This window comes from Stomoxys calcitrans, chromosome 5, assembly GCF_963082655.1.
Source record: "Stomoxys calcitrans chromosome 5, idStoCalc2.1, whole genome shotgun sequence".
In the NCBI taxonomy this organism is placed as follows: domain Eukaryota; kingdom Metazoa; phylum Arthropoda; class Insecta; order Diptera; family Muscidae; genus Stomoxys; species Stomoxys calcitrans.
Window position 1 is genome coordinate 133,483,520 of NC_081556.1, and position 24,000 is coordinate 133,507,519.

The 24,000-nt window shown below is 38.9% G+C and overlaps 1 protein-coding gene across 3 annotated transcripts in view; it reads left to right on the plus strand.

Moving 5' to 3' along the window:
- LOC106084878 (uncharacterized) overlaps nucleotides 1-24,000 on the plus strand; it is a 394,885-nt gene that overhangs the window by 365,633 nt on the left and 5,252 nt on the right. For all 3 annotated transcript variants that reach the window (XM_059369492.1, XM_059369493.1, XM_059369494.1), the window contains 3 exons: nucleotides 1,695-1,904; nucleotides 2,013-2,242; nucleotides 14,009-15,891. In XM_059369492.1, the coding sequence (XP_059225475.1) occupies nucleotides 1,695-1,904; nucleotides 2,013-2,242; nucleotides 14,009-15,891 (2,323 nt within the window). The remainder of the gene's footprint in view (nucleotides 1-1,694; nucleotides 1,905-2,012; nucleotides 2,243-14,008; nucleotides 15,892-24,000) is intronic.

Here is a 24,000-nt window from a genome sequence, read left to right on the forward strand (position 1 = left end):
TCTTTCCAACATTTCGGCCATTATCTCACGAATAAATGCTTCAATGCGTCAATTAAAGCGGTCTTGTCTGTATAGATATGAGGGTTAACATAGCCCCACAAAAAATAATCTAAAGGCCTTAAATCGCACGATCTAGGCGACTAACTGACCGGTCCCAAACGTGAAGTAAAATGTTCACCAAACTCGCCTCTCAATAAGCCTATTGTTACTCGTGCAGTGTGGCACCATCTTGTTTCAATGACATGACATGTCATGCACGTAAAGATCTTGCATTTTTGGGAAAAAAAAGTTGGATATCATCTCACGATAGCGCTCACCATTCACAGTTACGTCAGGATTCGCATGGTCTTTGAAGAAGTACGGTCCAATGATGCCGCCAGCCCATAAACCGCTCCAAACTGTGACTTTTTATACCCTGCACCATAGGATAGGGGTATACTAATTTTGTCATTCTGTTTGTAACTCCTCGAAATATTCATCTAAGACCCCATTAATTATATATATTCTTGATCGTCATGATATTTTCGATCTAGCCATGTCCGTCCGTCCGTCTGTCTGTCGAAAGCACGCTAACTTTCGAAGGAGTAAAGCTACCCATGGGTCCATGTTTTGATATAGCTGCCTTCTTGAGCCACTAGAGAGCGCAGTTCTTATCCGACTTGGCCGAAATTTTGCAACGGTCCGTAACCTGATATAGCTGCTATATAAACCAATATGGGATTTTGACTTCTTGAGCCTCTTAGAGGGCGTAATTGTTATCCAATTTGGCTGAAATTTTGTACAACGGCTTCTCCCATGACCTTCAATATACGTGTCAAATATGGTCTGATCGGTTCAGATTTGAATATAGCTGCTATATAGACGATTTCTCGATTCAAGGTTTTGGGCCCATAAAAGCCACATTTATTTTGCTGAAATTTGGGACAATCAGTTGTGTTGGGCAGCTCGAGATTTTTCTTCCATTTGGCCCAGATCGGTTCAGATTTGGATATAGCTGCCATACAGACCGATCTCTCGATTTATGATCTTGGACCCATAAAAGGCGCATTTATTGTTCGATGTCGCCGAAATTTGGGACAGTGAGTTGTGTTATTACGTTCAACATCCTTCTTCAATTTGGCCCAGATCGGTTCAGATTTGTATACAGCTATCATATTGACCGATCTCTCGATTTATGGTTTTGGGCCCATAAATAGCGCATTTATGATCCGATGTCGCCGAAATTCGGGACAGTGAGTTAAGTTAAGCCCCTCGGCATAATTCTACAATTTGACGTAGATCGATCAAGGTTTCCATATAGCTGCCATATAGACCGATCTCTCAATTTAAGGCTTTTGGTCCATAAAAGGCCCATTTATTGTCTGATGTCGCCGAAATTTAGGACAGTGAGTTCTGTTGGGCCCCTGGACATATTTCTGCAATTTGGCCTATATCGATCCAGGTTTGGATATAGCTGCCATATAGACCGATATCTCAATTTGAAGTCTTGGCCCCATAAGAGGCGCATTTATAATCCGATTTCACTGAAATTTGACACAGTGACTTATGTTAGGCTTTTTGACATCCGTCTCGTATATGGTTTACTTGTTTTTTTTTTTTCTTTTTATTTTTCATTACTTTAAAAAATCATCTAACTTTTTTCATTACTTTAAAAAATCATCTAATTTTGTGTTTCTTTTATCTTGTATTTCTAGCAAAATCTTTACCATTACATTGTGTCGTGGAATCGGTGCACTCCCTACAGGCATCCCTGTCCATAGATCAACGAAGTCCCTGGAAACGAAGACCTAATGTGGAAACAGATAGTTATGTTATTGTGGCAGCGACCACTCCATGGTCGGAAATAGTACAAACGGCCCTGCAACGATTGGGTTACTCACAAGAGACAGCATCAACGGCAAGAGGTATGCAAAACAATTGAAAACAAATGCAACCAACTTATATAACGAATTTATAAAACAAAACCAATTGTCAATAATAATTTTTATGTTTTTTTGCTCGCTTTTCCTTAGGTTCCTTAATCATTAAAAATTGGAAGCCCATACCATTGGAGCATATATCCGATAATCCTGTAGTTCCTGTTTGTGATATCATAGGCGAACTGACGTCAGTGGTCACATTGCGCATTGTCATATTACGCTGTAAACCTTCGCCCTTTGGTGAAATTAAAGATAAACTTTTAAAGCTGCTCGTATTACAATCACATGCGGTCTTGCGATCCACCGGTTGCCCACTGGATGAGGTAAGTTTTTGTGTTCTCGAATTCAGCACACTCGCACACACACACACATACAAACTCACTCTCATACCCAAATGCATAGGTTTGAATGCCTACTTTTAAGTCTACACACACACACGCATGCATTGAAAATTTTAAGGATTAAAATCCCCAACAGGAGACATATACAATTTTATCCTTCTAATTAAAATCTTATAAATTATGCTTTTTGTTTTCGTCCTTTATGGTATGACGTGGTTTTGGGCCACTTTGGGATTTATACAAAAAGTTCATCTTGTAGATGTTAAACCTCTTAAATTAAGCCATATAACCCAGACCATCACCGTTGATAACAGGTTATGCTGAATTTTCTGTATTTTTGGGTGCTCGTGGTTTAAAATTGATAAATGATTGTTGGAATGGCTAGGAGTTATTTTTTGAAGCTGAAGTTTTAAAGTAGGAATTTTGCAATTATTTGTATAGAACCGACTGAGCATCACAACATGGGTGTAATCTAATTTTTTTTCTTTCGGCCTACACGCAGGGGAGAAGAACTTGGGAATTGGAGGGGGGAAAAGGATGTAGTGCTTATTGACATTTATCTTAAATTTTTGGATCTAAAAATGGGTGGGAAAAACATTAGCCGGAAGTCGATTCCACATACGAACGGATAGGGTGAAATAAGAATTCTCTCTATAATGCATTGTGCGGTCCGCTGGCCAATCAATTACAAATGGGTGAGAGTTTCTGGCATGTTTAGTATCCCTGACATACATCTTTATATCATGAATAAGAAGACGAATATCAGGCGAACACACACCATGAAAGTACCGATAGAACAGCGCCAAACAACCCACATTGCGACGATGATGAAGGGAGGCAATAGAGTTGGATTGTCCCCAATCAACGCCATCGCTCTCCTCTGTACACGGTCCAGTAGCTCCAAGGATGATTTTGGAGTACAACTCACATGTATGGGCTACATGTGAGTTGTACTCCATTTTCCGCCTAATGAAAGTGGTGTAGATGTTAAGAAGACAAGACGGAGTGAAGTAATTCTTACACCGTTTAAGGAAGCCTAAACACTTAAATGCTTCTTTCGACACTTCAAATACATGTTTAGCCCAACGGACATCACTTTGTATTTTCATGCCCAGAATATCAAGACCTTCTGATTGCTCAACATCTACACCGTTGATAGACAAAGATGATCGTAATGAGTCATCGAATCGTTTGTGTGACATCAAGCAACACTGAGTCTTCCGTGCATTAAAATCTTCTCAATTCAATCGATCCCACTCCGAAATAATCAGCAAATCAGAGTGTATCGTTCATAACCCGCCTCTTGTCCTCAATCTCTCGAAGGCTCGCGCTATGGTCGAATGAGTACGAATGACAGATATTACTGTCATCCGCAAATGAGTAGATCGGATTTGATGTCTGACCCAACAGATCGTTGATGAAAATTAGAAAAAGAGAAGGAGAAAGAAGAGAGCCCTGGGGTACATCTGCGGTCAATTTGTGCTCTTTGGATGAGAACCCATCTATAACGACTCGAATAGTGCGATCTTTGAGAAAGCTCGAAATAAATCAAACGAAGTTATTTCCGACACCAAATGCGACAAACTTTGATAGCAGCGCACCGTGCCAGGCCCTATCAAATGTCACCAAATACGACAAGCTTTGATAGTAGTGCACCGTGCCAGGCCTTATCAAATGTCTTGGAGATATCCAGAGCCACAACCTTACTCTCACCAAACTGGTGGATTGAGCGACTCCAACGTTCCTACAGAAGTGCCATGAGGTCGCCCGTAGAGCGATGTCTGCGCAACCCATACTCTTGGTCGCTAAGAAGGCCATTTGACTATAAATACCTCACAAAATGGTGTTTAACCATGCTCTCCATGACCTTGGAGAGAGCGGAGCATATCGCAATTGGCCGATAATTCGCAGCGTTGTTTGCCTCACCCTTCTTGGGTATTGGCTGAACGTTCGCAAACTTCCAACGCCCCGGGAAGACTCCCGCACGGTAGGCAAGATTGAAAAGGTTGCGTAATGGACGAGCGAGCGTTGACAAACAATTGCGTAAGACAAGTGTTGATATGCCATCCGGTTCCGGTGATTTATTTATGTCTAGATTTTCACTAACACTTTCAACTCCACGAGTTCGTAAAAATATTTGGGGCATGACGCCAGATACACTTTCGATTGAGGGGAGTGGATGATTGCTATACGGCAGGGAAGAGTTCGCTGCAAATATATCAGCCAACAGGTTAGCCTTATCAACCGGGTCAGTGGTCGTCCTTAACAAGAGTTGGAATAGATGAAGAACTACACTTTACTCTTTTTACGAACGACCCAAAGCTTTTACTACCTCGTGTAAAAGCAAGAACCTTAGTACGCAGACGCTGTTCGTAAAGAAATTTTTCGCGCTAAGCACATTGGCACACGAAAATCTTGCGCAGCAGTTCAGTATTGGCATTTTTATCTAAGCGCCAGTTCCTTAATGCCACCTCTTTCGATTTGACAGCATCTCTGCATGTCTGGTTAAACCAACTTTTGTCGTCTGATTTAGCCGTTATAGTTATAACTGGAATAATTGTCCTCATTCCATTTAATATTATCTTCTCAATCATTTCAGCAGTAGCATTTATATTGTCATCTAGAAAACATAGTTTCCCTTTAAAATGCTCAAAAGAATCCATTAAACTCAGCCCAACGTGCTTTTTCGTTTAAAAATATTGACCGCTTCGGGATTGTGGAGGAAGCAATACGAAGAGCAGAATACGAAAAATATGCTGAAACAATGCAGTGATCGGAGTTATCACGTGGTGCAAGAGTATTAACTTCATACTTTTCAGGGGGTGAGGTTAAAAAAAAGGTCAAGAGTATTATTTTGGTGTCCTTGGACACATGCGATATGTGTCGGTTCTTTCACTAGTTGCTCCAAACCATTGTTCGCAGCGAAAAGCTTAACGTATTGGCCCTTAGGAGTCGTCGTATGACTCGAATGGGAAAGCCAGGAGGAGTTGTGGACATTGAAATCCCCAGCGACAACGATTTCACTGCCCGGAAAATCGTCCAAAATATTTGTAATGGAATTAGAAAGAGCGTCAAAGCCGTTCATGGAAGCGTCCTTCTCTGAGTTTGGACTTCTATTGGGTTGCCCAAAAAGTAATTGCGGATTTTTTGAAAAAAAGTAAATGCATTTTTAATAAAACTTAGAATGAACTTTAACCAAATATACTTTTTTACACTTTTTTTCTAAAGCAAGCTAAAAGTAACAGCTGATAACTGACAGAAGAAAGAATGCAATTACAGAGTCACAAGCTGTGAAAAAATTTGTCAACGCCGACTATATGAAAAATCCGCAATTACTTTTTGGGCAACCCAATATATAAAAATCCGAAGTGCAGTATATGTGCAGTATATTTCGTTATCCCCTGTGTAACTGTAATCGAAGATCATATAAAGTATTGTTAATACTTCTTTAAAATTGTATCCTTCTGGCCGTCTGTCGAACAAAGGAATAAACATTCAAAATCAACTACGGCACCTAAAATTCATTCATTCGTTTGAATGAAAGTCTGTTTCGATGTCTCTGTCGCCATCTTTTGATTCCAATAAAAACCAAACTCTAATCGAAGATCATATAAAGTATTGTTAATATTATTAACAGCCATGTCATATAAAACCGATCTTTAAAAGCTTGTCCTTCTAACCTTCTTTCGAACAAACGAATAGATCTAAACATTCAAAATCAACTACAGCTTCCAAAATTCATTCATTCGTTTAAAAAGAAAGTCCGTTTTGATGTCTCTGTCGCCATCTTTTGATTTCAAAAAAAAAAAAAAAAAATAGTCCCACTGTGCTGACATGTTTTTCTATATATCAAAACCCATCTGTAAATAACTCTCAGATTTGTTATATAAATCATTCCATATCATATACTCTTGTGAATTGTGTCATCCTTGGGGTTGGCCATATTTAGCAATCAATCGCTTCTGGGCCCATCACTCCTTCATGCATATCGCTAAAGCCCATTGGCAAAGCTTTACAAACACCAAATACACAACAACAAAAAATCACAATCACTGCGGACAAAAATCAGCAAAAATCATAGCGAACAAAACTTATACTCGTAGTAAATCCCTCAGCCATATTTAATCCCTTGACTAATAACTCCTCACACAGGCGTCAACTACGCTGATGATGACGATAAAGTGTGAGGTATTAGCGCTCGTCGGCGATAAGGTGAAGTGATATGGCAAACCCCTCCAGGTGCCCCCGTTCAATATGGACGCCTAACGAAAACCCGGCCTGCTGTCTTATGGTCTAGTTTTGTATGATTGTGAGGGTATATGCTTAAATTCCCAAATCCAATGGGGATCCAAAGAAATGCTGACGTTTGGCCCTCTCACCAACCATAGAGCTATGACAATGGCTATTACGTTAATAATATCAATAATAACAATAATAATAGCAATAATAATAATAACAACAACAACAACAATAACATTGAGTAAACCAATTGACACCTTAAAAAAACTTCAATAAATAGACGCCATAAAAATCACAGTAAACCCTTCACTACCATGCCATGCAGTAATTGAGGAGGGCGATGGTGATGATGTTGGTTGGATGATATACGCTGCAATCTACACTCTAGCCCCCACACTTTTGTTGGCTTTAATAAAATTCTCAAGTGGTCGGGATTCACAAAGCCATAAAAACATAGCTGTTGCCATTATTATTCGTTCATGTACAATGTACAAATGAGCGTGATTGTAAAACATAAAGTTATATTGAAATAATATTGCCAAAGTGTTAGAAAAATATTTCATGTTACTCCCCTAGAGGAGCCCAAGTGGAGGTGATGACTTTACTCCAAAGTAGTTAGGAAAATTAAAACAAGATTTAAATAGCTGAAACTTGGGAAGGGAACTGATAAATCCTTTATAAATAAAATTTCAATTACACTACAAATAAAGAACAAAAAAATTGACACAAAGTGTTACCAACTCAAGCGACTACATTTTTTAGTGTGAATATATTATATCTATACATAATACCTCTGACTTTCCTTTTCCAATTGCATTGAAAATCTCCTATCATTGAACTCGTCTCAAAATGGAAACAAACGAAAAATACGGCATTTTTTGTCACAAAATTGTCACAGCTCTCCAGCTATAGCCTCTGCTGCACATCTTCGTAGTTAGGTTTTCTGTTCTTATTTCACCCATCTGCTCTTCAAGTCGCGCCCGGCTGTCGAGCCTGCTTTCACTGCGGAAAACTGTATGCTCTGCATCATACACCACTTCTTCTTTTTCGTAGATGCAGAATGGTGAGCTCCATTTTCCCATTCTATGTTGGTACTTGCGAAAATATCCGTTCTAGTTTTTTTTTTCTAATTTTTTTTTCGGTTTTATCCCACTGCCCGTCGCCATATGCTGGGCACTGCTCTCGCTTTACTTCAAGTTGGATCCGCTGTGGCACTTACGCCCCACATCTTAGAGTTCCTGCTTCCAGGTATCCTCTACATGTAGCAGTCACATCAAGGTCTCTTTTCTTTGACCTGAGTATCACTTCGACAAAAATTGTCACAGCTCTCCAGCTATGGCCTCTGCTGCACATCTTCTTTGTTAGGTTTCTGCTCTTATTTCCCCGATCTGCTCTTCAAGTCGCGCCTCGCTGTCGCTCCAGAGTTTACTGTATGCTCTACATCATACACCACTTCTTCTTTTTCGTAGATACAGAATGGTGAGCTCCATTTTCCCATTCTGTGTTGGTACTTGCAGAAGTATCCGTGTCCAGATATTGCAAATTTTGCCCATGAACATTCCACTTAGGAACAGGGGGCAAACTTCTCACATATCAATGAGTGCAGTCCGGTTCAAGTTTAAGCTCAATGATAAGGTGCCTCCCTTTTATAGCCGAGTCCGAACGGTGTGCCGCAGTGCGACACCTCTTTGGAGAGAAGTTATACATGGCATAGTACCTCACAAATGTTGCCAGCATTAGGAGGGGAAAACCACCGTTGAAATTTTTTTCTGATGGTCTCGTCAGGATTTGAACCCAGGCGTTCAGCGTCATAGGCGGACATGCTAACCTCTGCGCTACGGTGGCCTCCAGATAACGCCTGCGTCAAATAATGACTTTTTAGCTACTATTTTTTTTTGGCAACATTGGTTTAAACAGTTCACGCAAGTTTCGTGTTTTGTTTCACTGTCAACCTTCAGTTTAGTCTATAATTTAACCATGAATTGTCTTAAAAACGAACAACTCTTTCATATTATCAAATTTTATTCTCAAAATGGGTCCTCTGTTAAGAAAGTTCATCGCGCGCTTTTTCCATTGAGCGGCGAAGCTCATTTTTGGCTCAATGGGTACGTAAGCAGAATTGTCGATTTTGGGGGTGAAGATCAGCCAGAATTATTGGAAGAGCTACCAATGCATCCACAAAAAGTCACAGTTTGTTGCGGTGTATGGGCTGGTGGCATCATTGGACCGTCCTTCTTCAAAGATGATGCGAATCGTAACGTTACTGTAAATGGTTGGCACTATCGTTAGATGATATCCAACTTATGTTTGCTCAAAATGCAAGAACTTGACCTGCATTACATGTGGTTTCAACAAGACGGTGCCACATTTCCCACAGCACTCGTAAGAAAGGACTTATTGAAAGGCGAGTTCGGTGTTCGGTTAATTGGCCGCCAAGATCGCCTTTCGACTATTTTTTGTGGTGCTATGGTAAAGCTCATGTCTATATAGACAAGCCCGCTTCAATTGACGCATTGGAAAACAACTTTGAAGCATTTATTCGTGAGATACCGGCCGAAATGTTGGAAAAGGTAAGCCGAAATTGGACTAAGCGGAGTAATGGTCAACGTTAGTATTGAAATAATCTTCAAATATTAAATTTTATGGGCCGTAGTATCGATTCAAACAAAGATTTCGTGAATTTTTCTGAATATTATGTGTTTTTATTTTTTTTGAAAAACTTTCCTATAGCTCTTAAAAAATCATCCTTTAGAAGTTTCTGTCATCCTTCTTTCTACCGGACCATTGTTGTATATCGGGGACGAGCTTAAAGGTGCATGTCACTCGCGTGTCAGTATTATATCTTGACTGCTAAATGCTTCGCGAATATCTTTCAATATGGACTCCTGTTGGCCGTTCCGTTTGGCGTAAGATAACGTAACTCTTAGGGTCTTCAAATTGTGCACTCTATCTCATTAACACCTCAACTCTAACCCACCGAATGTCGCCAGCATTAGGAGGGGATAACTGAAGCTGAAAAATTTTTTTTGATGTTCACGCCGGGAGGTTAGCATGTCCGCATATGACGCTGAACGCCTGGGTTCGAATCCTGGCGAGACCATCAGAAAAAATTTTCAGCGGTGAGGTAATATGCCATGTAAAATTTCTCTCCAAAGAGGTGTCGCTCTGCGGCACGTCGATCGGACTCGTCTATAAAAAGCAGGCCCCTTATCATTGGGCTTAAACTTGAATCGGACTGCACTCATTGATAGGTGAGAAGTTTGCCCCTGTTCCTTAGTGGAATGTTTATGGGCAAAATATGCAATTTTTTGCCTTATAGACCGACCCCCGATCTCCTGATATAGGGTTTTGAGGCCATTAAATATCCATTAATTACCCGAATTCGATGCAATTTGGCACAGTTTGTTTTGGTAGACCACTACCTGTCAAATCATTCCTGTCAAATGTGGTACAGATCGGACCATATTTGGATATAGCTGCCATATATAACGATCTCCCGATGTAGTGTAATGAGCCTATAAAAGGAGCGTTTTTCATCATATTTCGATGAAATTTGGCTCAGCGAGTTCCGGTACCCCTTTAAACCTTTTTGCTGAATATATAGTATTGAGCCCATAAAAGGAGCATTTATCATCCGACTTGAATGAAATTTGAAACAGTGCGTTTTGATAGACCTCTACACCTGTTTGTTGAATATCGACAAGATCGAAACATATTTCGATATAGCTGCCATATAGACCGATCACCCCAAGCGTTGGGTATTTACCCGGTAAAAACCCATTTCTAACAATGAATTATAGCTGACCTTTACATATGCTTCGCGAAAATGGTGGAAATCGGACTATATTTAAATATAGCTTTCATTTAGTCTGTTATTCTGTTTTACCGTCTTGAACAGTGCATTGCATTAGACCCCACGACGTCCGTGCTGAGTTTGGTCCGAACTGGATCTCTCGATATAGCTGCTATGGGTTTATATATTACGCAAGTATTACCGTAATATGACGAAAGTTGGTTAACTTTTTACACCAGAAAATTGTCCGATGTGGTTTTCCCCTTACCAATGCCGGAAACTTTTGTAGGGCATCCTGCCACGTTAAATCTTCTCTTCCAAGTGGTGTCGCTAAGCGGCACGCCGATCGGACTCCCTATCATTGAGCTTTAACTTTAATCGGACTGCACTAATTGATATGAGAGAAGTATCCCCTATTCCTTATGGAATGTTCATGGGAAAATGTAGTACCATAGGATGGGGGTATACTAATCTAATCATTTCGTTTGTAACACCTCGAAATATTCGTCTAAGACCCCATAAAGTATATATATTCTTGATTATCTCGACGTTCTGAGTTGATCTAGCCGTATCCATCCGTCCGTCTGTCGAAATCGCGATATCGGTCGCACGCGTAAAGCTAGCCGCCTAAAATTTTGCACAGATATTTAATACCGATGTAGGTCGTTGGGGTTTGGAAATGGGCGATATCGGTTTAAATTCGATCGCACTTTTTATCCGATTTGGCTGAAATTTTGCAGGTAGTGTTTTGTTATGACTTTCAACAACTGTGACAAATACGATCCGAATCGGCTTATAACGTGATATAGCTTCCTGATAGGAAGTAGCAATTTTTGTCCGATTTGGCTAAAATTTAGCTTGTAGTGTTTTGTTACGACTTCCAACAACCATGCCAAATACGGTTCAAATCGGTCTTTAACCTGATATAGCTCCCATATAAACCGATCTCCCGGTTTGACTTCTTGTCCGATTTAGCTGAAATTTTGAATGCGGTGTTCTGTTACGAATTCTGTTACGTCCATGGTGGTGGGTTTTCAAGATTCGGCCAGGCCGACCATAGCACTCTTTTACTCATATCGCTTCTTGTTTTGGTATAGCTGCCATGTAATCCGATCTTGGATCTTGACTTATTGAGCCACTAGAAGGCGCAATTCTCATCCGATTTGGCTGAAATTTTGCATGAAATTGTTTGTTATGATTTCCAACAATTGTGTCATGTTTGTTTCAAATCGATTCATAGCTGCCATATACACCGATCCAGGATCTTGACATCTAAAGCCTCTAGAGGCCGCAATTCTTATCCGATTTTTATGAAATTTTGTACAACGATCTATTGCGTGATATAGCTCCCATATCAACCGATCTGTCGATTATGATTCTTGAGTCGCTACAAGGCGCAATTCTTATCCGAATGGACTGAAATATTACCCAATGACTTCTACTACGGTCTTCAACATTCTTCTTCAACAATTCTTGTCCACTATTCTTTGTTTGCCTAAGAAGAGATACCGCGCAAAGAACTCGACAAATGCGATTCATGGTGGAGGGTATATAAGATTCGGCCCAGCCGAACTTAGCACGCTCTTAATTGTTACTTGTTTAAGTACAATAGAACAATCAAAAAAAATCATGGAAAGTTTCTCCTTTACCTTTGTCACAACTCATTTTCGTGATTGAAGAATTCGCGGATAAAAAATTAACCGGATAAAAAAAAATCATAAATAAGACCGATTTTTGTTTCTTTGCTGTTCTTTCAAACCAATCTTCTTCCGTGTTAAGTTACTGAGATAAAAAAAGTCGAATTATAGAAATTCAGAAAAGTGAGTTGTATTGTTATATGCCCATTAATATTCGTACAGTATATGGATAGCACCATATTTGTATATAAATTTCCCCTTTTATGGTCTAAAACTCGTGAACGGTGTTTTTTTGAACGACTTTGCTGACTGTCAAAACCAATCATGTGTATGTAGGCGCCATATAGACTGATCACCCGATTTGACGTAATGGTCTCAAAAAATTATAGAAATTTTCCAATGTAAACTACTAAAAGAAAATATTTTTTTAAATATATTAAATAATCTCTTACTGTAGCCTCCAATGATTGATTGATAATACTTTGCTACTCATATTTTTTTTTCGATTGATATCGATCAAAACTTAATCCCTGATACCATAAAGAATGATAATTTCATAATGCTCGCCTATTGTAAATTAGAACGAAAATCAGAACATTAAGGAAATGGCTTTAGTTTATTTTATAAAAATAAAAAAAAGTCCCCAATAGACAGCCAAGAATATATTTATTTAAAAAATGACTAATAATCATATGGCTTTGAAAGATTGAAGAGCTCATACAGTCATAAGGTAAAAACTAACACAATGACAAATGTAAAGCTGACTCCACCTTATAAATCACACCAGAAGTGGGGCCATGCACGTAGCCATAAACTTAATCACCTGGCAATTGCATTTGGCACTTATTAGCCATAACCACCTTCATTTCAGAAATTAATTTCTATTTTTGGTTTATTGTCATTGTCAAAGGCTGGGGGCTTTAAGTGACTTTTAAAAAGAACTCCCCTCTCATCAAAGCTGCTAATATGTGATGAGTAGTTTAGTCTTTTTGATAAGGGTCTTATCTTTGCAAATGTTTACAATTATTTCCCATTTCAAAATTGTTTTTAATGAAAACAAAAAAAAAAATACAAATACTTAAACAGGTCACCGCCATGGACAGAAATCGCTAATCCCTATATCTGACTACTCAAATCACAGTAAAAATCCCCATAAGCTCATGGTTATCATTATTTATTACTGTTTAGATTAAGGAACAGTGAGTCTTAAAAGTATTTTAAAAATATTTAACAATGCTTAGATTTCGGAAAAGAATTTACCAGTATATTCTATGGAAAATTTTGCCAACGTTTTGTTCCCACGAAGACGTCCTGTAGACATAGACCACTTACATAGTTTTCTAGAAAATACCAAAGAAAATTTTGCTAAAAATTTGGCAAAATTCAACTAAAAATTTGATAAAAAGTTTTTCAAATTTTATTAAAATTTTTACAAATTTTATTAAAATTTTTTAAAATTTTATAAATTTTTTTACAAGTTTATAAAATTTTTTCAAAATGTTATAAAAATTTTTCAAAATGTTATAAAAATTTTTCAATTTTTTTTTTTTAAATTTTACATATATATAAATTTTATAAAAATTTATTTTTTTTATTTTATAAAATTTTTTTAAAATTTTTTAAATTTTTTTTAAAATTTAATAAAAATTTTTCAAAATTGTGTAAAAATTTTTCAAAATTTTATAAAAATTTTTATATAATTTTTTTTATAAATTTTTTTTTTATTTTATAAAAATTTTTTAAATTTTTTTAAAATTTTATAAAAAATTTTTAAAAATGTTTTAAAATTTTATAAATTTTTTTTAAAATTTTATAAAATTTTTTTAAAATCTTATAAATTTTTTTAAAATTTTATAAAATTTTTTAAAATTTTTTTTAAATTTTACAATAATTTTGTAAAAGTTTTCTACAAAACCTCATAAAAATTTAATAAAAATTATATAAAAATTACATTTCTTAGGGGATTTTATTGAAACTTGTTTGGTGAAATTATTTATTTTGTATACAAATTTTTGCTTAAATTATATTTATAAGAAAATTTTAAACTTTTTTGCTCACTGACCCTTTTTTCCTTTCCAGGTGACCCTCTCACAAATCTGTCGCAGTTCATATCAGAATCCTTTTGCATTTCCCGGCGGCGATATGCCCGAAGAGTTGCGCCGCAAATTCGATCAATGGTGGTCCAATCAGCTCTCCCCCCAGGCCTCAATGACACCCAAACTGCTGCCGTTCATGGGTGCTCCCCCCGCAGGGGTTAATAATGAAATCGAACACAATATGGGCACAGCAGCGCTGGCAGCTGCTGCTGCTGCAGCCGCAGCGGCACAAGCAGGTCTTCATGCCGCCTCATCGGTGAGTGGGCCCAATGTGCCAAGCAGTATTAGTGCGTCACGTGAATCGCTATTACTGAACGATTCCAATAGTCATCATGCGGGTGGTGTTATGCCCGGCACACCGACTTCACATCATGCCAACATGATGGTACATCCGGCCATGCATGCCAGCATGCATCATCATGCCAGCTTATCGCATTCTCAGTTTTCCAATCAAAAGACACGCATGCGCACAAGTTTTGATCCAGAAATGGAATTACCCCGTCTACAGAAATGGTTCCAAGAGAATCCCCATCCATCGCGACAGCAGATACAGGCCTATGTGGTGCAACTGAATGCCTTGGAGTCACGCCGAGGACGCAAGCCCTTGGATGTCAACAATGTGGTCTACTGGTTTAAGAATGCCCGGGCAGCTCAAAAACGCGCTGAAATGCGCGGTGGCTTTGGCGCCATGCAGGCTGCCATGAATGGCTATTTGGGCCAGCACAGTCAATTGGGACAAACGTCGGGTGGCAGCAGCACGGGTAGCATGAGCAGTCAACAGCAAATGATAGGTTCCAGCATGGGCAATTTGTCCTTGTCCAATGATTTCCTCAAGAGTCCTTTGAGTTTGAAATCGGAAGATATTGATACCATGTCCCAGCATTCGGATGACTTGGATGATGATCAAAGTCGCCCCAATTCGCCACAATTGCCGCTCTCCTTAACCATTCATGAGCGTCATCAGGAGTCATCACCCGATGTGGGAGACCTTAATAAAAGCATTTTACACAATGACACTAGCAATCGAAATTCCACTTTGAATGAGAGCGAATCTAAGCCGGATAATCTCAATGACGATCGCTCCCAAAATGATCGTTCCCAGTCGCGTTGCTATGAGGATAGAGACAAATACGATGGTTCATCAAGCAATAACAAAGAGAAAACCAACAATGAGGAGGGTCATGCCAGTGGTACTTCGGGTGCAGCAGCCGCCGAAGATGCGACCCACATTGACGATGATGAAGATCAGCAGCGCAACGATAGCGAAACCAATAACAATTCTTCCAATTCTATGAATAACAACAACAGCAGCATTAACAACAATCCATCTTTGGATAATTCCCACAATGCCTCACGTCCCTCATCGCCCAAGGCCTCCTCTTCCAAGGATGATGATGAAGATCTCGATATGGATGACGATGACGATGACAACGATGCCAGCCATTTGGATGGCTTTCGTTCACCCTCGCCGGACATGAGTAATCCCATGGTTGCTGCTGCCCAACGCAAAGATTTACCCTTTACCATGGTGCCAAATAATATGTTCTCCCAATCGTTTATGTACATGAGCCACTATATGCCCGGTTTTGGACAAGCGGCCGCGGCTGCAGCTCATCCCCATGCTGCGGCGGCTCATCATGCAGCAGCTGCTGCAGCGGCGGCTGGTATGCCACCCAACGCTTTAATGGCTGGTGGCGGTTTGAACCTCTCGAACATCTCTAGTGAGGAGCGGCGCAAAAGGAATCGTACATTTATTGACCCAGTGACCGAGGTGCCAAAATTGGAGCAATGGTTTGCCATGAATACACATCCATCGCATAGTTTGATACTGAAGTACACGGAGGATTTGAATACCATGCCCTATAGGTGAGTTGAGAAAAGAACAAAAAAAAAACATCGCAAGGGAAATTTTGTAGAATTTGTAGAGTATTTTATAAAATGAGCATTGTATGAGTCTGTGCTCATATAAACACAGTATCTGTTAGTGGTTCTAAATCAGATAAATGGGAATCTTTGAGGTTATGGGTAAAGTGTCCACTTTTTGTAGGGTAGCAGTCAGATTCTACACTCCCTTACATTAAGACCAGAGGGCATAGCTTTAGAGGAGCAGACTGACAACTTCATGTTTTGCACAAACTCCCCCACCAGAATTATAAGCAATTGCAGCAGCTCACTAGACATCTCAACTCTATCACCTGGTCTAGTAAATGACGCACAGTGGGAGAAAATTGAAAAAAAATGCAAAAACTGTGCAGTGTGACAACGGGTAGAGATATCTCTTTGAAAATAGTTATAGCCGAGGTGTGAGCGAGATCGTGTGCAATTTTTAGGTTGTCGGGGAGTCACTGGGCAAAAAGTTGTTCACCTCGGCACTACGAAAAATTGTTCGGGCTGTCAAATATGCATTTGTATTTCGATTTTTAAAACTCCTTTTTTTCAAAAATCCCTACAACACCTCTACCTCAGCACCTAACACCTCTGCTCAAACCATTTCAAATGTCGAAGAGGTATCTCTGTCCGTTTTCACGCGGCATATTCTTTACTAATTTTTTTCAATTTTCTCCCACTGTGTGACGTCTGCTGGCAAGCCGTCATTTTAATGCGATCGGGCCATATCCCAATAATTCTCGCCATTGATCGACTATCCGATTGTATAACCTCCGAAGCCGATTGGGAAGGCTTCAGAGAGTATATCAATCACACCTTCAGTCAGCTGCCATCTTTCTCAGATGTGTGTTGCTGAGAAGAAATTTCGAGACATCATTGAAACAGTTGACGTACGCTTTATTCTAGCCGGTAGAGTAACCCAAATGCGAACAAATTTGCCGGAGAGGCAGTAGTAACCGCAGACGATCGTGATGAGATACGCTGCTCCGGTCCTGCTGACCCCAGAATCGGGGAACTGAATCTGGAAATCAGTAGGGTGATCAACAAAAATAAGAGGAATTTATGGTTAGAGCACTTGAGGCAATATAACTTAGGCCCCGGCATTGCCAAGCAGTGGTATACTGTAAGGTCAATTTCGAATCCCTGCTGAAGCGATGACGGGACCTTTTGGAGACGAACCAGTGACTGATCGGAAACGATGCGCTCGGTTATGCAACCATTCGAATATTTATTAGGCATTCCAAGAGTGACTAGGCAAGGAGGAGAGCTATACGCTTAACTCGTAATATCCAAGCCAATGGAAAAACATCACAGGATACAGGACGAATCTCTACACTGATTCTGAACAATTTGGATATACCGGGAGTCGTATACATTGCCCCTGGAAAAGGGGCAGAGTTATCCCGCAACTGAAGCCTGCAAAAAACCCGAGTAAGGAAGTCATGTCGGAACACCACATGCAAAATTTCAGTCAAATCGGACAAAATGTGCGGCTTTCAGGGACTCAAGGAATCAAATCAGGAAATCGGTTTATATGGGAGCTATATCTAAATCTGAACCGATATCACCCATTTGCAATACACCAATATTAGGATAGCTTTACGCGTTCGACCTCAATCGTGATTTCGACAGACGGACAGAAATATTTCGAGATGTTACAAAAAGAATGACTAAATTAGCATACCCCCATCACTAAGTGGACGTGCATTGTACTAAGTGGACGTGATATCAAACCGCTCCGTGTGTGTACAAGTTTATGCATAAAAAGGACTTACCAAAGCCTCAGGAACTATTTCCAAAATATTCGCCCGTTCGTGGTGGTGTGCATTCGGCATTCTGTGAACGTCCGGATTGTGCCCGGCGAGCTTAAAAGGCGATATTTTTTGCCAAAAACTTTAAAAATAAAGTGTTATAATAGACAAATTTACACAAATTTATCTTAAAAACAACTCAAAATAAACTATATCTGTCCTTTGTGATCAGAAAACAAAACAAACAGCAGCTGATCTCGTCACACGTTGTGATGTGGAACGGTGTTGCCAGATTTATTGGGTACAGTAATTGTGGTGGTGTTCATTACTACTTGTTATTTACATCATCTTGTCACCCTGTTATTAACGGTCTTTATATTTGAAAATTTAAATGGACTTAAATAACCCGCCTCCAGGCGGGGGGACTCCTTTTAGAGGAAACCGAATCCAAATAATTCAAAATGAGAATATCATGCTAAAGCAGCAAATACATGAAATGCAGCACACTATTGATTGCATACTTGCTGAATTGCAAAATATAAAGCAAGAGAATATAGTTCTAAAAGAACAACTTTTAAATAAAAAAGATAGTCAATTCATGGACGCTAATGATATGGTAAATACTGTCCAATATACTGATAGACCACAAAACCAAGCCCAAGACGAATCTATAGTCGAACGTGGTTTAGTTCATCAGTATGTAACTGATGAAGAAGAATTGGAAAGAGAGACAAACTGGATTGTTCAAAGAAGTAAGAGGAACAAATCCAAAACTAAAAAAGATAACACCAGCGAATCACAGCAAACACAAATAGAAAAAGAAAATAATATCGAGAGATCCGAAACAAAAGATGGTAGGGCAGATAAACCGCCCCCTATAAATATTGTTGGCATTACAAGTTTTGAAGAGATTAAGAAATTAATTAAATCTGCTCAAGTACATGATTTCACAATCACAGCTTTGAACAATAATGTATGGAAGATTAACACGAATTCACCTACTGATTACAGAAACTTGTCACAAACATTGAACGCAATGAAAACTGAATGGTTCACATACGAAAATAAAAACGAAAGGCCAAATAAGGTCATTATACGTGGTCTCCACCACACTTGTACAAAGGAAGATATAATGCAAGATCTTCAAGAAAAGGGCTTTAAACCTTTAGATGCCGTCAACCTTTTAAAGAAAGAACGAGTAGAAAATAGCAGTTCCTATCGATACAGAAATCTTCCTATTTTCCGAGTAACTTTCCATAAAGACGACAATATAGATGAAATCTTTAAAATAACAAATATCCTTAAAATAAAAGTTAAAATTGAAGCAGTAAGACCTCAAACAAAACTAATACCCCAGTGTAAACGCTGTCAAGGCTTCAATCACACCAAAAGCTATTGCCAGAGGGAAGCAAGATGTGTAAAATGTGCAGGAAAACATGACACAGAAAATTGCGAAATGCCAAAATCTATAGTTCCTAAATGCATTAACTGCAAAGGTAATCATCCTGCCAGTTATAGAGGTTGTGAAGTTGCAAAAGAGCTTCAAAAACTCAGAAATAAATCTCGATCCGTCAAAGATATCCATACAAATAAACATAATGTGGAACCTCTCGTCTCAAATAACGGAGCAAACCAGCAAGTACTCCAAAATCCGATACAATTACAAATTCAAACATCCAACCAACAAACATTGCAGCAGTCAGTGCAAGCTACAAGTCGCCAAATCTCTCAAACAAAGAGCTACTCTGGTGTATTAGACGCCAAAAATTTGAATGCTTCTTATGAAGAAACCCCAACAATACTGGGTGTAATATTGAAAAACATGGAAAAAATTAATCAACGCTTAGATTTCCAAGCTAAGCTGAGTGAAAAATTGATTGATAAATTAAACGCTATAGTCGTTAATTCAATTAATTCTAATCCACAATAATGGCTATGCTACGAATCGCTACATGGAATTGCAATGGTTTATTGCGCCGATTAAATGAAATTGAATGTTTTCTATATGATGAAAAAATTGATATACTACTCATATCAGAGAGCCATTTAATTAAAAACTCGTTTGCAACTATCAAAGGTTATAAGATCTATAACGCCTTTCATCCTTCCTTAAAACCCAGGGGAGGAGCTTCGGTCATAATAAAAGAAAATATCAAACATCAAGAGGAGCAAAAGATTGAGGACGTCATGTTTCAAATAGCGTGCGTATCGGTTCAACTTAAACACAACAACTATTTCAAAATTTGCGCACTATATTCTCCTCCAAGGCACAATATTAAAAGTGAACAGTATATAGAAACATTGAAAAAATGTAACAACCATTTCGTGATGGGTGGCGATTTTAATGCTAAAAATAAAGTCTGGGGTTCAAGACTCACTTCTCCAAAGGGATGTGAACTATACAAAGCATGTAGATCTCTTAAATGCGAGATATATTCGGGAAACAAACCAACGTATTGGCCTTCGAACGGAAATCTTATACCTGACTTGATTGATTTTTTCATCATAAAAAATATACCTAAAAATTATGTGTTTATTGAAAACTCAGAAGCGTTATCATCATCTGATCATTCTGCTGTAATACTGACTGTAAGTGACAGCGCCATTGAAATGGATCCTCCAAATTTTCTTATAAACAAAAAAACAAACTGGCACTTTTTCAAATATACTTTATCGGAGAAAATACATTTAAATACCAGTCTCAAGACAGAAGCCCAAATTGATGAAGAGCTAGCGAAATTTATTGAAGCCATTCAAATTTCTGCATGGGAAAGTACTCCTACCCAAAATTTGAATAAAATATATCATACGCCTACGTTTCCGAAAGAAATAAGAATTTTATTATCAAAGAAAAGAAAAGCACGAAAGAAGTGGCAAAGAGAAAGGACGGCAGAAAATAAAGCCGCCTTAAACCGTCTTGTTAATGATCTTAAGAAATTAACAAGTGAATCTAAAAATAAAACTATGTCGTCGCACCTAGAAAACTTGTCTTCAACCAAAGCAACCAACTACAGTTTGTGGAAAGCAACGAAGCAATTCAACCAAGCTTCACCAAAAATGCCTCCAATCAAAAACGTCGATGGAACATGGATTCGTAAAGCTGATGAAAAAGCTGAATTATTTGCAGATCATTTCTATAATATATTTAAACCACTGGAAGACAGATCTAATAACGAAGGTACCAGCAAAACCCAAAAATCGGACCATCTCACAATCAAACCAGCCACACTAAGGGAGTTGGAGAATGTAATAGCAAAAGATATAAGTGCTAAAAAAGCGCCTGGTTACGATTTAATAACAGGACAGATATTTAAAAAGCTTCCAGCTACAGCTCTAAAAAATCTATTATTTATTATAAACGCATGTTTCCGACTGCAGTATGTTCCACTAGAATGGAAAGTAGCCGAAATTATTATAATCCCGAAACCTGGCAAACCAGACCATCAAATAACCTCATATCGGCCTATATCTCTGCTACCTGTTATGTCGAAAATATTCGAAAAACTGCTCTTAAAGAGACTTGTACCACTAATAACAAATAGACGTCTCATCCCAAGCCATCAATTTGGATTTCGAACTGCACATTCAACCATTCAACAGGTTCACCGCATCGTAGATGTAGCAGAAAAAGCTATTGAAGATAAGCGCGTTTGTTCAACAGTATTTTTGGATGTTGGGCAAGCATTTGATAAGGTCTGGCATGAAGGGCTTTTGTGCAAACTACATAATGATCTACCACATGAGTATTATCAAATTCTGGCTTCCTACTTAACCCATCGCCACTTTCGAGTAAAAATTGAAACCCAATACTCAAATCTGAGGCCAATTCGAGCTGGTGTCCCACAAGGGAGTGTCTTAGGCCCAATACTATACCTCTTATATACGAGAGATATTCCAACATCTCCTGATGCAACCATTGCAACCTTTGCTGATGATACGGCGGTCCTCACCACTGCGGACACTGAAAAAGAAGCCACAAACAAGCTCCAAGTTATTCTTTCCAGTATTTTAAGCTGGATGAAAAAATGGAGAATGCATTTAAACGAAAGTAAATCAACGCACATTGTGTTTACAAATAAACAGATACTTCAAACTCCACTTTATCTAAATGGCACTGTGGTACCTTTCGTGAATAAAGCAAAATATCTTGGCATGACCCTAGATACAAAACTAAAATGGAAAGAACATGTGAAGATAAAGAACAAAGAAGTTAAAATGAAATTCAGTCAAGTATACTGGATATTAGTGGATAGTAGAATATCACTTAAAAATAAACTGCTGATTTACAATCAAACAATTAAACCTATATGGTGTTACGGCATACAGCTGTGGGGCTGTGCTGCAAAGAAGGAGGTGGATATTATACAGAAGACCCAAAATAAAATACTACGTACTATGGTAAACGCCCCTTGGTTCATACGCAACAATGACCTGCATCGGGACTTGGGAGTAAAAACCATCGCTGAAGAAATTCATATCAACGCACAAAAACATGTCCTCAAGCTACAAAGTCATATAAACAGTGACTTGAACAATATTGTCAGCAACTATTCCAGCACAAGGCGACTTCAAAGAACTTTACCCTTAGATTTAGCCACATAAACTCCCTTGATTGTACACAATTAGAGTATAGTTATTGAACTACTTCTCATTAAAATGTTATATACTAGGTTAACTATTCTAGTATTGAATATGTATTGTTAACATTAAATTACTAGATGAGTGCAAACTCAGTCGTAATAAAACTGCATTAAAAAAAAAAAAAAAAAAATACCCCCATCATATGGTGGTGGGTATAAAAATGAATCTGATATACACTTTAAAGGAAAAGTATTTTGGAGCCTGTCGGTGTGTGTCGTGTAGCCTCAATTCACAATGCGGACACACATAAAAAACGCTGGCATCAATGCTGACTCTGTAAGAATTTTGTCGGGTGCATTTTCTTAATTTCTCTTCCAAGGTTATGATCGAAAGTTTTATGCAACGGAAAAATAAAAACCGCGTGAGATACTCCACACCAACCCTTGGTAAGAGTATCATCATCAGAAATATTTAGGTATGGGGAGCTTAAAAGTCCTTTAAGTTCAACAACCGACTGGCGACCATACAAATAATTTGTAATCCAATGTCTTAGGCCAGGCTGAAGGGACCTGTTTACGATGTCCTCCAAAAGCATGTCATGACTGACCGTAACGAGTGCCCTAGAGATGACCAGAGCCATGAGGACCGCCCTATCAAATGATTAGACCTGATTATAACCATGGTTATCCCAATAATTCTCGCCATTGATCGACTATCCGATTGTATAACCTCCGAAGCCGATTGGGAAGGCTTCAGAGAGTATATCAATCACACCTTCAGTCAGCTGCCATCTTTCTCAGATGTGTGTTGCTGAGAAGAAATTTCGAGACATCATTGAAACAGTTGACGTACGCTTTATTCTAGCCGGTAGAGTAACCCAAATGCGAACAAATTTGCCGGAGAGGCAGTAGTAACCGCAGACGATCGTGATGAGATACGCTGCTCCGGTCCTGCTGACCCCAGAATCGGGGAACTGAATCTGGAAATCAGTAGGGTGATCAACAAAAATAAGAGGAATTTATGGTTAGAGCACTTGAGGCAATATAACTTAGGCCCCGGCATTGCCAAGCAGTGGTATACTGTAAGGTCAATTTCGAATCCCTGCTGAAGCGATGACGGGACCTTTTGGAGACGAACCAGTGACTGATCGGAAACGATGCGCTCGGTTATGCAACCATTCGAATATTTATTAGGCATTCCAAGAGTGACTAGGCAAGGAGGAGAGCTATACGCTTAACTCGTAATATCCAAGCCAATGGAAAAACATCACAGGATACAGGACGAATCTCTACACTGATTCTGAACAATTTGGATATACCGGGAGTCGTATACATTGCCCCTGGAAAAGGGGCAGAGTTATCCCGCAACTGAAGCCTGCAAAAAACCCGAGTAAGGAAGTCATGTCGGAACACCACATGCAAAATTTCAGTCAAATCGGACAAAATGTGCGGCTTTCAGGGACTCAAGGAATCAAATCAGGAAATCGGTTTATATGGGAGCTATATCTAAATCTGAACCGATATCACCCATTTGCAATACACCAATATTAGGATAGCTTTACGCGTTCGACCTCAATCGTGATTTCGACAGACGGACAGAAATATTTCGAGATGTTACAAAAAGAATGACTAAATTAGCATACCCCCATCATATGGTGGTGGGTATAAAAATGAATCTGATATACACTTTAAAGGAAAAGTATTTTGGAGCCTGTCGGTGTGTGTCGTGTAGCCTCAATTCACAATGCGGACACACA